Source organism: Marmota flaviventris, chromosome 4 (assembly GCF_047511675.1).
Source record: "Marmota flaviventris isolate mMarFla1 chromosome 4, mMarFla1.hap1, whole genome shotgun sequence".
NCBI classification, from domain to species: Eukaryota; Metazoa; Chordata; class Mammalia; order Rodentia; family Sciuridae; genus Marmota; species Marmota flaviventris.
The window spans coordinates 149,404,356-149,419,594 of NC_092501.1; the positions used below are offsets into that span (position 1 = coordinate 149,404,356).

General features: G+C 33.3%; 1 protein-coding gene across 1 annotated transcript in view; it reads left to right on the forward strand.

Moving 5' to 3' along the window:
- Positions 1-15,239, forward strand: part of Gpc5 (glypican 5) — a 634,189-nt gene that overhangs the window by 243,230 nt on the left and 375,720 nt on the right. The window contains exon 3 of the mRNA XM_027938911.2: positions 2,016-2,710. Coding sequence (XP_027794712.2) covers positions 2,016-2,710 — 695 coding nt within the window. The remainder of the gene's footprint in view (positions 1-2,015; positions 2,711-15,239) is intronic.

Sequence of the window (15,239 nt, forward strand, 5' to 3'; positions counted from 1 at the left end):
TGGTGGCACACTTCTGTAATCCCAATGGCTCAGGAGGCTGAGGAAGGAGGATTGAAAGTTCAAAACCAGCCTTAGTAAAAACAAGGTCAGTGAGACCCTGTGTCTATTAAAATACTAAATAGGGCTAGGGATGTGGCTTAGTGGTTGTGTGCCCCTGAGTTCAATCCTTCATATCCCCGTGCCCCCCACCAAAAAAAATGAAATTTTACTTTAGTTCAGACCACAACCGGTCAATCTGGTTTCCTCTTGTGGAAAGTACAAAGTATAGTGGCTGAGTTTGCAGCTGAGAAGCCAGAGGAAGGCTTGCTTACCTACGCTATAAGAGCAGAGGACATTTGGCCACATTTGTAATTTCAGTGTTTCAAACACTAGCTGGATTGAAATAATCACCTGGGCTGCTTATTAAATATATATTTCTGGACCAAGACAAACCTGCTGAGTTAGAATTCTCAAAGCAGAGGCCTGGTAATCTGTATTTCCCCTACTGCAGCCTCATGATCAGGTCAACTGGGCAAACTTGGTAGTAATGCTGTCTCATTTGGCAGAGATGCCAGTCAAAATTAAAGCCTTCAGTTACCATCTCGTTTTTATTGAGTTGCTAGTGTGTAGTCAGTGTAGTGGGCACTGGAGATACACAGATAACACATGAATCCTAACCATCTAGTTTGTAGTGCTCTGTTAAAACAGTTGCTGTAGCCTGTAAGAGCTGTTGCCTTTGATTGCAGGGTAATATATATTGATACATCACCCTAAAACCTGGGACCCAAAAATAATCTATCTCCAGGCAAAATAAGAACACAAGAGATTGTTTTGTCATATATTTGTATTCTTCATAAAAATGTGTTTTTTTAATGTCTTGTTTTGGTGAGGATCATGTGGTATATTCATTATACAGCTACTTTATTAGCAGCTCTCCCTGAACCTCTGTTTTTTATTCTTTCATTTTATTTTATTTTTTACTGTTCTTCATTTCCTTTTATAATATACTTAAACAGAAATTTGCTTCCCAAATTATTTTGTGGTCTTTTACAGCCTCATAAAATAACTATGAGATTGGGGCTAAGGGAAATCATTTTATTGAATATATTCTTAATTAATTATGATTTGATACAGTCTAGTATCATTGTTTAGGCTAATTATAATATATAATTATTGGTATAGCCAATGCTTAATGCTATAATTTGAAACACTATTTTAACTTCCTGATTATTCTAATCTCCCATTTTTAGATTTTTTTTCTTTAATTTGTAGCTAAATTATTCTTTTTTTTTCCCTCCTGAGGAAAAACTGATTTGAGAGCATCAGTTAAGTAAAAAAAGAAATTATCCCACAGTAAAGTCTTTGAAGATAAGATGATAAAAACAACAGAATATACCTAATAAGGGGTCACAATTATTTACTGTCATCAAATAATGTCACTCATGGTTTCCCCACTGTTTAATGAGGTGTGATAATTTGCAGGTAGTCTAATAATGAGAGATTTTACTTTTTAGTTTGAGCATGTTAAAAGGTCTGAGGATTGTTAGGTTTTCCTTTGGAGTTTAGCTTCTCTTTGTACCAACTAGTGTGTAATCTACTAGCTTTCATTCTGGGAAAATAAAAGATGATGAAAGTACAGAAATATAGTGGGTTGGAATTCAAGTATTTAATGTTATCATCTTTTGTAAATAATGAACTCAGGTTATGAAATACATTTATTATTAGTGGGTTATGAATGACTAGAGGAAATAGTAAGAAACTACCTTTATATGTAACTTGTTTTTTAGTTCTGTACTTTTTATCAGACTTTGATTCTAGGAAACATGTCAGTATGAATCTTGTATGTTGCATGTAATGACCATGGTTGTCCAGCCATTATCCTTGGAAAATTAAAGTTGGTTTAGTAGATTGAGAATTATGGTAGATCCTTAAATTAGTTATGGTACATTAAATTCATTTACTGTCTGGAGCAAATGGATGAACAGTTTTAAAATGAATATTAAATCCTTTCATCTTTTACCTTTGCTGTGTTACAGAAACCCTTGAAACTCTCATCAGACAAGCAGAAAATTATACCAGTATACTTTTTTGCAACACCTATAGAAACATGGCCTTAGAGGCTGCTGCTGCAGTTCAGGAGTTCTTCACCGATGTAGGGCTCTACTTATTTGGTGTGGATGTTAATCCCGAAGAATTTGTAAATAGGTTTTTCGACAGTCTTTTTCCTCTGGTCTACAACCATCTCATTAATCCCAGTGTGACTGACAGCTCCTTGGAATACTCGGAATGCATCCGCATGGCCCGCCGGGATGTTAGTCCATTTGGTAACATTCCCAAAAGAGTAATGGGGCAGATGGGAAGATCTCTGCTGCCCAGCCGCACATTTCTGCAGGCCCTCAATCTGGGCATTGAAGTCATCAACACCACTGACCATCTTCATTTCTCCAAAGAGTGCAGCAGAGCCCTCCTAAGGATGCAGTACTGCCCTCATTGCCAGGGCCTGACTGTCAGTAAACCCTGTATGGGATACTGCCTCAATGTTGCCAGGGGCTGTCTGGCCCACATGGTAGAGCTTAATCCACATTGGCATGCATATATCCAGTCCTTGGAAGAGCTTTCAAATGCAATGCATGGAACCTATGATGTTGAACACGTGCTCCTGAACTTCCATTTGCTTGTAAATGATGCTGTGATTCAGGCTTACCTCAATGGACAAAAACTAGCAGAACAGGTAAGCAGTCATGCCATGCCTCCTGTCTCATTTCTCAAACATTAACCAGAACATCATAAATTTAGTTGATTTAGCATATCATTATGCAGTTTAAAACAATGGCAGTTTAACAAGTATATACTTTAGGAAATAGTAGGAGGATGCATGGTGTTGACATATTTGATTCGGTATATTATATTTTATATAACATCTCAAAATGTTGATTGGTAAAAGTACCACTTTTTTTCCTAAGCGTTAACAGCCTTATCAAAAGTTTAGTTTATTGAAGTGGCAAAAACTCAGGTTCTGAATTAAGAACAGCATAGATTTGAATCTGCAATCAGCAATAATTACCTTCATGAAATTAGGCAAATCTCTTATGCTTTTTGACCCTCAATCCTTATTGATAAATATGAAATAGTAATACATAATTTCTGAAATATTCTTCTTTGGAGATAAGTGTTTTCCTGGTATATTATCTACTACTGAACAAATGGGTAGTTATTGTTAGAATTTCAGAGGTATTCATCTATACTGTAGAAAACATCAGTTGTGTATCCATGAAAGTAAGACTTGATATCCATGTGTTCAAAGTGTTTCTTTAGAGCCTCTTCAGGATCTGTCAAAGTGATAGTGTGATGATTTTTTTAAATGTGGCAAATGTGGCATATATACTGTCATGCTGTTTTATTTCTAGTAGACTTGAGAATTTTTTGAAACAGAATCATCAGATCAAGGGATGTAAGAGTTTTCTCTTTCTCCCACATCCATAGAATCATATTCTTAAATATTCATAGTCTTCCTTAGTAATGGTTCTCACGTCCCATACAATAAAGAGGACATGTTGCTAGTGGTTTCTCCTAAATCTTTTCCCCTAAAATGATATTATACTCCCTAGTACCAAGAAAAAAAGTGTTTCCCTACCCTGGTACTGATTTACTGAATTAATAAACATTCTCATCATGAGCTCTATTTCTCTGTTCTTTTAATTTCTGATAGAAATTGGACTTGAAAAGCTTTGTGTTTAACTGCTTCCTTCCCTTGTTTTCCTAACTCTCAGGTCTGTAGGGCCTGCATGAGCCTACATGATACCTTTCTGCACATTAGAGCTGGCACCATCTAGGTGGATGCAGCAGGTGATGTGGTAGAGTGAGCTGGATTTCATATGCTCCCTACTCCATGCAGCTGGGTTACCCTATCCAATGAACAGGATTCCTAACTTCTTGTAATAGTCAGGTCGCTTCATCCTTTCTCATCGCTTATGAAAATCAAACATGAGCCAGAACCTCTAGAAGGGATTTAAAATGGAGGTACAAATGAATCCTGAGATTTCAAGTATTTCCTAGTTAGGGGAAATAAGCATTTAAATGCAGGGAATAAAATGTCCATATTGGGATATCAAGTATCTTCACAAGGGAAAATAAGCATAAGAAATCTAAGTCCAGATTTAGATCATTAATTTGGGGTATGGCATTTAAAGTTTTATGTCAGAGCATATTTATATGTTTTATGTCAGATATATATATATATATATATATATATATATATATATATATATATATGTATGTGTATATATATATATTTCTCTCTCTCTCTCTCTCTCTCTCTCTCTCTCTCTCTATATATATATATATATATATATATATATATATATCCTCTTTGTTATTTTGACCTTAGAAAGACTTTTTGAATTCTTAAAATTTGTAACATTAAAAATGATATCTTTTTCCTATTATAGAGGCTATGTCACAAAGGATTGTAGTAGATAGGCATGTTTTCACATACTTTGTTTTCTTCCTATTTGTGATCGGGGTAAGCTACTAAAACTGTTGGAGCCTGTTTTGTCCTGTGTGAAAGGCTGGGAGGAAGTAGTGGTTTAAGTGGGGCCAGCCCTGCACAGATCATGGTGAAGCAGTTTATTTTAGTATCTCAAAATATTAGAATCAAGTATGGGCTTTATAAATAAGTTTTGCATAGAATTTTTATCACCTGAAACTTTTTGGTGGATTTTCAAAGAGCACTCTTTTTTTTAAAGCAAATAGTCTGATTTCATATAATAAATAGTCTGATGATTATCTTGAAAAACATCAATCATTACTAATAAATTGTAGATTCTTTTCTAAGTAAAACAACTGAAATCTTTTTTACTTATGGGGAAAGAAAAATAAACTAACTATAAGTTCCTTGAAAATTGACTCATTAATATTTATTTCTGCCAACTTCAAAGTGATTTATAAGCTGTTTATCAAGCTTTGATAACCAGTTCACACATCAATGAATCTAACGAATTCAAAGTAAATTACGGAAGAGCCAGCAAATAATGACTTTCTCACATTCCCAAAGCAATCTGTGAGATCAACTACTTCCAAGTCTAGTTCTCAGTAAATACATATTTCCACTTTAAGAAATCCATAGAGGTAACCTGATATATCATATGTATGTTGGATGAATTTCAACTGGAAAAAAAATGTTCTCAGTTTCTTGAGAAAGTTGTATCTTATATTTGGAAAAATCTTCTAAGAAACAAAAGCCAATTTATGAGAGACTGTGTGTTAATTTTATAGTTATAATTTTATAGTCAGAAACTACTTAACTTTGTGTTCCCATTCCCCAAGTACCTGTTTAAAAAAAAAAAAAAACTTAGGGAAGGGAAAGTTGATTTTGGTTCATTGTTTCAGATCGTGGTGGTCCAATTCCATTGCTCTGGACCCAAGTTGAGGCACAATATCATGATAAAGGGTGTGGTTTAAGAGTGCTGCTCCATTTGTGGTGAACAAGAAGCAGAGAGAGGCAAAGAGAGGGAAGGGGAAAGGGGCCTCAGGGAAGAGACACCCTTCCAGGTCAGGTCACCAGTGATCCAGTTCTTCCAGCCATGCTTCACCTGCCTACTGTTACCCCCGATCTATTCAAAGTAGGATAGAACGATTAGTTACAGCTCTCACAGTCCAGTCATTTCACCTCCAAATATTCCTGCATTAGCACAGAAGCTTTTGGGGGACACCTTATATATAAATCTATAACAAAAACAATGTCAGAAAAAAGTAGGGATTAAAAGTACAGGTTATAGTGTCAGGATGGATTTCACATCTCTCTGTACTACTTACTAGCTGTGAGTTTGGCTATCTCAGTATTTATTCTCTTAGCTTTGATTTCCTCTTTGGTTAAGAACACTTACATTATAGATTTCTTGTGAGAATAAAATGAGCTTTCATGTTCAGATCAGTTTCTCATGCATAATGTTTAAATCCTATAATTATTATTATACTCTTTATAAACGCTTTATTGATTTTTTGGTATTATAAATGCTCTAAAAGTAAATATTCCTTTTTTAGGAGTACAGAGCTTGAAAGAAATATCAATGATATAGAGCTCAAAAAATATCTGTATTTTTTAATGATCTGTTTTAGTGATTATAAGCAAATGATTGTAAAGATTTTTCTTGAATGAGAAAATACTGGAGTATTTAAAAATATTATTTTTTTACATACAGATAATTCTCTTGCTAATCATTTATTAATTTTATAAATAAATTATTTTTGAAATTATATTTTTTATTATACTTTTTATTAATTATACTTTTTATTAATACATTTAGTATGACATTTGTTATAATTTAGCAACTTATTAAAGGCACAGGAACACAGAATTGGTATTAATTTCAGTGTTTCAACATATTCTAAATGAAACAGATATTATGAGGAAACTACTGAATACTAAATCTAAATAATTTCAGAAAATCTGTAGTAGGATAAGAAACATAATTTCCAAAAAGAAATATCTAGCTCTATTTTTTGTTTAATTTATTTTCATCTCTTTTACCTATGCAGTATTAGTAGACATTCAACTTGTTGCATCCAGATTACCTTAGAATCAGTTTCAGTATATGATTCACTTTAAAATAATCAATCTTATCAAAATTGAGTGAAAGATTGTGCACACTAATGAACTTTAATTAGCTGTTAAAAAATTGAATATCTCATCATTTCCTCTATCTGTACAAACATTTATCTAAATCTCTAAAAATTATAGTAAATATTCTTGTGTTTTTATATAAAAATTAAAGGAAAAAATAAAATATAAACTTTAGATTAATTAGGGCACAGCACGTATTTTTTTCTGATTTCTACAATGTTGTATACACGTTTCTAAAATATCCCTGTGTGAGGGATTTTTTTCAAAAATTTTGCTTATGGAACAAATAAGATTGGGGGAAAATAGTTGAAATCTCAGTTTTCAAAATAACCCAATTAAATGTAATGCCATTGCAGTTTTAGATGGTTTAAATTGGTTATCTTAAACATCATATTCTTTAATAAATATCTCACTTGAACTTAACAATTATGGGGTTTCCCTAGTGACAGTCAAAGTAGTGCAGTGTGGGGCTTTTGAATAATGAAGATGTAGTAGAGCCTATCTGTGTTTGCAGGCTGAGACATTTTCTCAGTCATAAAGCTGGTAATCCATTCCCCCTAGTGATCTGATGCTCACTTATACACAAACATATGCAAATTATCACATATAATTGTAAGAAATTTACAGCTTGTTCTGTGAGGCCACAGGCAGAAGTATAAGGATCCCTGGGTTAAAGAAAGGACATCTTTATTCTTAGGGCGAAATAAACCAATAGTAGAGTTAGTTCCTTCCATCTTAGACTAGCATTTAATTTCAAAATTGAGTGTAAGGTGGATTGTGCACACTAATGAATGTCTGCAATTATTTTGAAATTTACATTGGATATATAGTATGTAGTGTGTTCTTTTGGCCATGCTGTATATTGGAATACACACACACACAAACATACACAGACACACACACAAACACATACAAATGCATATGCACATACATAAAGAGGCAGGATCAAAATGAACGAAATAAGTAGAATCTCTAGGATACTCCAGGATCTATGCTAAATAAAAAGCTGAGAAGATATTATTTATGAAACAAATTTTTAAGAGCTCTCATTTATGTATTTATTGAAGTACATATTTGTACTTGACTGCTATAAAGTAGAAGATGGTGATTCAAGGTTTTATATCAGCTACCTCATGGATAATGTTTGTGGGTGGTTGGGCAGAACTCCATTGATATTTTCACATTATGTTGAAGATGTAATTTTTACCTTTGCTTATTTTTTAAAAATTTATGTAGTTGGTTGAAGTTCAATTTTTAATAATTACAGTGCTCTAATGAACTGGCCTTTCTGAGAAATGAGGCTGGAACTAGACAAAAGAAAAGGGAAATATATAAGAATTAAATTAGTAACAAGGGGGAGAAATATAAACTTCTAGGGAAAGAGAGATCAGAATGAATCCAATTAAGGTGGGATGACCAAAAAAAAAAAGAGAGAGAGAGAGAGAGAGAGAGAGAGAGAGAGAGAGAGAATTCTATAAGCTAACAAAGAAAAGGAAGATGAGAAATTCATCCATTACAACTCACCATTCTATACAGAGATCACCTTGCAGGGTTTTCTCCCAGTAATTTCTGGACACAAATAGTGATAGGAATCTTTTCTCCGTAAGAGGCCATCTTAAGCATGTGGAGACAATTGGTGGTTTCTCTCTTCAATGCTAGACTAAATTTGTTTCTGTCCAATATGGAATGAGGGTTTTTCTGATTAGAGATATGTCAGAGTAATTTTATTACACATTGATTTTTTTATTCACACAAATATTGTAGTATATTAACGTTATTCTATAATGTTTTTAGCCTCTGCTGGTTGTTTATTTTATTTTTTATTCCATGCCTGATTAGATATGAATTCTTTACCTTTTGAAGATTTGTCCCTAGCACATGTGGATCACTGGGCTGTCAAGGTGGTGGTAGTGTGTGGATTCAAATTAGCCCCAGCCTCTTCTGAGGATGAAGTGATTGACAGTAGTGAAGGACAGTCAAAACCACATATCACATATGAGGCAAGTCAAAACTTGTTTAGGAACACATTACAAAACAGGCTTGAATAATTTTTGAATAAATATATCATAGAACTTTGAAAATTTTATATGATTTAATTGGAATTTTATCTTTCTGGAAAAGATTGTGGCATGATTTGGTAAGGATCAATACTGAAAATTATAATTCTTTATATATAACTAATTTCCTTAAAGAAGAATTATTGTCTTGTGAATAGCTGAAAGTATATAAAGAAGAATCTGGTTGAAATTCTCCCAGAACAGTGTTCCACTATGTTTGTAGACAACTCCAGTTGTTTCCATCTTCTTTCCTATCTATACATCCCTATTTCAATCTAAAAGTGATAAAGGTAAAATAACCACTTAAAATTTTTCTCAATTTTCATATCAAGTATGCTTTGGTTGTTGTTAATTATTAAGGTTCCTCTGAACTGACAGAGCTCTTATTATTCCAGTATTATGAGCTTTTTGTCCCACAATATTGTTATTAAATAATAAGTATTTAATAAATACTCAGGGATGCTGTAGAATTTTTCTGAAATAGTGTCTTCTTCAATTTTATAAGAATGTAGCTCTTCACATGCATCACTAATGTTTTCAACTGCTGTGGAAATAGTCTCTGCTACTTTTGTGGGTAAATTCTTTTTAAATAAGATATTTCATAAAACTTGATGTGATTTTTTTTACAGGTTAAATTTGAACTTTTAAATTTTAAAATTATTTTTAATTGACAAAATTTTATATTTTAATGCATAACACTGTGAAATGGTTATATTAAGCTAAGTTTTCCATTGTCTCACTTATATTTTTGGTAATGAGAACCTTTACAGTCTATTCTCTTACAGTGTTTGAGTATGTATTATTATTAGTTATGGTCGCAATACTGTGCAATAGATCTCCAGACTTATTCCTCCTGTTTAAATGGAACTTTGTATGCTTTGAACAACATTTTCTATTTCCCCTCCCCACACCTCCAACTCTGGAAGCATTATTCTGTTCTCTACCTCTATGGTTTCACTTTTTTAGAGTCTAAAAATAAGTGAGATTTTTGTCTGATTGAGCAAAAAAATATTGTTTTACTTTGTGAAAAATAGTAACCAAATAAATCTAACATTAGAAGAATATTTCAATGTAAATCATGTAACTAAAAAGTCTAAAGGTATAGATAACTAAAGGACTGACTTTATCTCGTTTCTCATAAATGTTATCAGAATTCTTCTTTCCTTCCCAATGAAGTTTTTATGTACATGAGTTGTTTCTCAGGCAACTGTTCCCAAGTGATAGTAAGATAAGCCATTATATTACAAGGCTCATCCTCTTCTGGTTTAGCAAGAACAAACAAACTAACTAACAAAAACAAAACAAACAAACAAAAAAAAACTGAACCTATTTTCCATTGCTAAAATCTAGTGAAGTTCTATGGTAAGTTTTTGTGTGAATTTTGCAACTTTTTAGTAAGTTTTTGTTGTTGAATTACCATTGGAATATGGTGAGCTTTTAATTCATATTATGTTTAAAATCACTTGATGTTATATATGATAAGTAGCCCCACATTTGAAAATACTTGTAAGATGAAGATATAGGCTGAGGCCAATAGAAGAGCAGAGACTGAATCGACTTGGGCTGGAAACCAGAGCAAGTTTCTGATAACCTGGATGACATATTTGTGCCAGTAATCCTCTACTGCTGAGTTATAAGAGCAAGAGGTAATTGAGAATTTATGTAAGAAAATTAAGGAATGTACTACACAAGACAAAGATGAAGTAGACAGAGATTGGCAGGCATCTTTGAGGATGCTCAAGAGAAACATGCAGAGATAAAGAAGCTGGTGCTTTAGTGCATTGAGCATCTGTTCTTATCTGGGGAAAACCAGCAACTTTACTAACAACTTCATTGCTAGTTCTTCAGTGAAGTTTCTAATGCCTCAAACTCACATGTGGTTTACTAATGCCAATTTACCAAATGTTGAAAGTTTTGTGTTGGCCATGAGAAGATCTCATAGTTATTAACTTGCTTTGAGTATTTTTGACCATATGAAAGGATCTCTAGAATTAAAAATCTATTGGTATTTTCTTGATATTGTTACATTTATGATGTTTAAGCTTAGACAAGCAAGCTAACTAACCCTTTAGTTTTCTCAGAAAGTTTATCTCTATCATCCTATCTGTGCTAAAATTGTATAAGGTTAGTGCAAGTGATTTAAGCAGTACAAAAGTTTTTAAAAGTTGTGCTAATTTTTGAGGAAGTTTTTAATAACTGACCCCTATTTATAGATTTCACATTAAATAGAATATCACACTAAGGTGGCTAAAATTCAACGTTCTACATATTATATGTGTGTGTTGAATACTATAATTAGCATCCCAAAGTGGGAAAAAATTTATACATTTAAAAGAAAATGTGTATAATTTGCAAGCAGAAAAAGGTGAAGAGAAATTGGGAAGTTTTTTAAATAGTTTGAAAAAATTTAAATGGTGAGAGACCAATTTATTACATGAAATGTATCAAATAGTAAGGGCTCTGTAGTGCAGGAAACTTCACAGAACTAAGGTATTTATTTTGATTTTTAGCAGTTTGTTTGCTGTATATTGTTTTACTCTGGGTGACCCTAGTTATTTACTCAAAGTTCTCTTATATCTAAAAACAAAAGAGAAAATATATTAAGTATATTCTTATGTTCTAGCTCTTTGCTCTGACTTTGGGCCTCTGTCTCTTCCTGCAGCCTATGTTGCATTCCAAATAGACATTCTGGGGCCATATTCCCACCTTGGAGCCATGTGTGGGCTCGGGTGACTTTGTGTGTCAACCAAGAGTCCTAGAGTGTGTCCCTAGAGGATGAATAAATGGCAAAATCAAAAATGGAAATGAAGGGTATAATTTATAATAATAAAGGATGCAACCCATAAAGAATATCAACTAGTTAGGAATGCACCAAATAGCAACAACATACAAGTCACAATAAGTTAATAAAAACACCATAGAAATAAATACAAAAATTCAAGATAAGGGCTGCGTGTGTCAGTCAGTGGTAGAGCAAGGGCAGGCTTAGCATGTGTAAGTCCCTGGGTTTAACCCCACTCATGCACATGCAGACACACACACACACACACACACACACACACACACATGAAAGAAAGAATGAAATGAGAATAAAACATAGTAGAAAACTGAAAAATATATAATTTCAAGATTATAATGGAATTACTGGAAACATTTGCTTTAAGTTCAGAAATAAGACATTACTGTTATATATTAATTAATGTTTACATGGAGGCAGTGTTTAAAATAATTAGACAATTCTTACCACTCTTCAAGGAAAGCAATAGGCAAAGGGTTTATTTAAATATACATTCTTCTTGGGCTGGGGTTGTGGCTCAATGGTAGAGTGTTTGCCTCACATATGCAAGACCCTGGGTTTGATCCTCAGCACGACATAAAAATAAATAAATGAAATAAAGATATTGTGTCCAACTATAACTAAAATATTTAAAACAAACAAACAAACAAATAAATAAATAAATAAACATTCTTCAAGGAAGGTCTGCAAATGGCCGATAAGCATATGAAAAGTTGTTCCACATCAGTCTAGATACATGCAAGTCAAAACCATAATGAAATACCACTTCTCACTTCATAGGATGGCTATAATAAAAAATATAGACACTAACAAATGTTGGTGAAGTTGTGGAGAAATTTCAGTACTCCTACACTTTCAGATTGCTTCAGGGAATGTAAAATGGTACAGCAACTTTGGAAAACAGCTTAGCATTTTCTTAAAATGTTAAATCTAGAATTAACATTTAACTCAGAAATTTCACGCAAGATTTTATATACAATATAATATATATGTCCACAGAAAGTATAGATTGATTGATGATCATCATAACATTATTTATAAAAGTCAAAAATGAAAATTGAGCAAATGTTCATGCAATGTTTTGCATTCATGGAATGAAAATTAGTTGGCAATAATAAAGGATGAAGTACTGATACATGCTATAATATGATTAGACAGTGAAAAAATAAGTAAAAACAAACTTGGTGACTGTAGAATTTTAGAATTTACTTGAGCTGACAACACCAGACTGCAAATGGTTCAGGGTCTGTTGAAGGGCATCAAGCAGAAAACTTTTATAAGGTTTTCATCACAGAAATTACTTGAATTGGTTAAAGTGGCAACATAGTCTTAGAAGTTAATTGGCCATTTCTGATTGGTAAGATTAAGTTTCTGTTTCCTAGGAGATGAAGTGTACTGAGCTGGGTTCCTGGGTTTTTTTTTTTTTTTTTTTTTTTTTTTTTTTTGCATAAAACCCCAGAAGGCTGGAGCCTCCTCAATCCATTTGCCTCCCAATTAATTATTTTGAACACATCTTATGTTCAATCAGTCTGAAAAGACCACATATTATATGATTCTAATAAAATGTAAAATCCACAGTAGCAAATCTGCTAAGACAGAAAGTACTTCAGTGGTTCCCAAGGGCGGGGGGCACAGGGGAATGGGGAATGACTACTAATATACTGTGAGTTATTTTGGGGTGGTGGTAGAAATATTGTAAAATAAGATGTGGTTTTAGTAAAATACACATAATACAGTAGAGTTACAAAAATGTTACAATGTATAATTTTGAAAATTGATTCTTAGAGTTAGAAAACCAGTCTATTCCAGTGAATAATTTCTAGTTGTGGGTTCATTCTTTTGTTCTTTTTGTTGGCACACTTTCTTGAGGCTTTGGGAACTCTAGAGGAACAATGTGTCTTTTCATTTGTCACCCACAATGACACATTAAATATATTTTTTGAAACATTTTGACTTTAATGTTACAAGGTCCTTCAGAGAAAAAAAAAAATCCTCATATATTAAAATGTTTGTTCTCCCCACAGATGGTAAACTTTCAGACCTTGGAAAACCTTTTTTTATCATTTAAAAACGTTGGGGGGTCAGATAAATTAAATGGGAGGAAGATCTCATTCATTCAATCAAGCATTCAACTGATAAGCATTGAGTGCTTTCCATGTAGGAGGCACAACTAGACATTGGGTGCATGCCCACTGAGCATGCTGTTGCACTGTTGGAACTTAAAATAGGCTAACTCACTTTTTAATGACCTCTTTAGCACTTCTAGTGTATTCTTCACACAGAAGTCCGAATAGTCTTTCCAAAATACAAAATAGATGGTGCTTAAAGTCTTCCAATGGCTTCCTTTGACCACAGAATAAAATCTAAAAGCTTTATACTGATCTTTAGTGATATGTACAACCTGGATGCTAGACCACTTTACCCTCAGCTAATGATCCCTCACTGTAACCAGGCTGGAGTGCCATCCTCTCTCTTGAATCTTGTTGTTCCTCTGATTAAAATAGTCTTATCTTTGACGTTCTCCTTGAAAGCTTTATCTAATCTAATGCTACTCCTTATTTTTATCTCATCTTAGATATACATAGCTATAGGAAATTTCCTTGATTTTAGAAGCAAAGCATAGGTAACTTTGTAATATATAATCATAGTATATAAATAGATATATTTATAACACTGTACCTTCTGTAGAATTTTGCTTGCATGCAGCTATGCATTATTTGTTTACATTTTGTATTGAATTTTAGGTGCCAGAAGAGCAAAGTTCATTACTTGCACTTATCACTGTATCTCTGCAGTCTAAGTCTTGACATATGGGTTTTACAATTAATATCAATTAATCAACTGAATAAATCTGACCTTTTTCATGTATTACCTAAACTAGGAGAACTGACTCCAAATTGATCTGTTGCCTCCATCTTGGCCTTCTTCATGTCTACATGAAAGAATCCAAATTCAGCATGGTGTAGAAGTCCTCTGTGTGGGGATACTGGCCCTATTCATCTGTCTGGCTCATTCTAAGTCTCCTGATTTATCCTCTTTTCTTATGAGTTCCTATCAAAATACATGTAGTCCTTTACTCATTCCACTACCCCATGTTGTCTGAATATTCTCCTACCAGGTCTACCTTACCAGTGAAGCTGGGAAATTGTCCAGATAATTCATTGAGTCTTCTTAATCTTTTTGTCCCCAGTACTCATTAAAGTGTCTGGCAATATTCGTTGATCTGAAATGACCTCAAACTCAACAGTAGAAGCTTTTTGATTTAATGTACTGAATTAGATTTAATTTGTCATTTACAGTTTTTCACTGAAACTTAAATTACTAACATTTCATATCTCCCCCGAGAGCACAGCAAGACAACTGTGATAATCTATGATTCTTTTAATGAATGCACAAAATATTTCCATTTAAATTTTTATACAGACACTTTGGCATTATTAATATTGTATCTGCATTTATCTTAAGTCCAATCAAAAATCCTATTTATCAAATTAGCTTATTGAAACTAAGGACAAGAGAAAAATAATGAACAGTCAAAGAAAATCATGATAGAGGTTCTTATAATTTGCCGTAAATAGTTCTTGGAGTGGTCCTACAGCAAGCCTTCCAGCTTCTAGTTCTCAGCCCAGGAATGCAAATGTCAAGTGTTTGGACTTTTCCATCTCACTTCTGGCTTCCAGGGCAACCAGAGCTGTCTGGGATGCTGGAGGAGCACAGTCTCCACTGACAACCTAAATGCTCTTTAGATTCTACAAGCCTATTTCTGATTCACAGAATCCCAGTG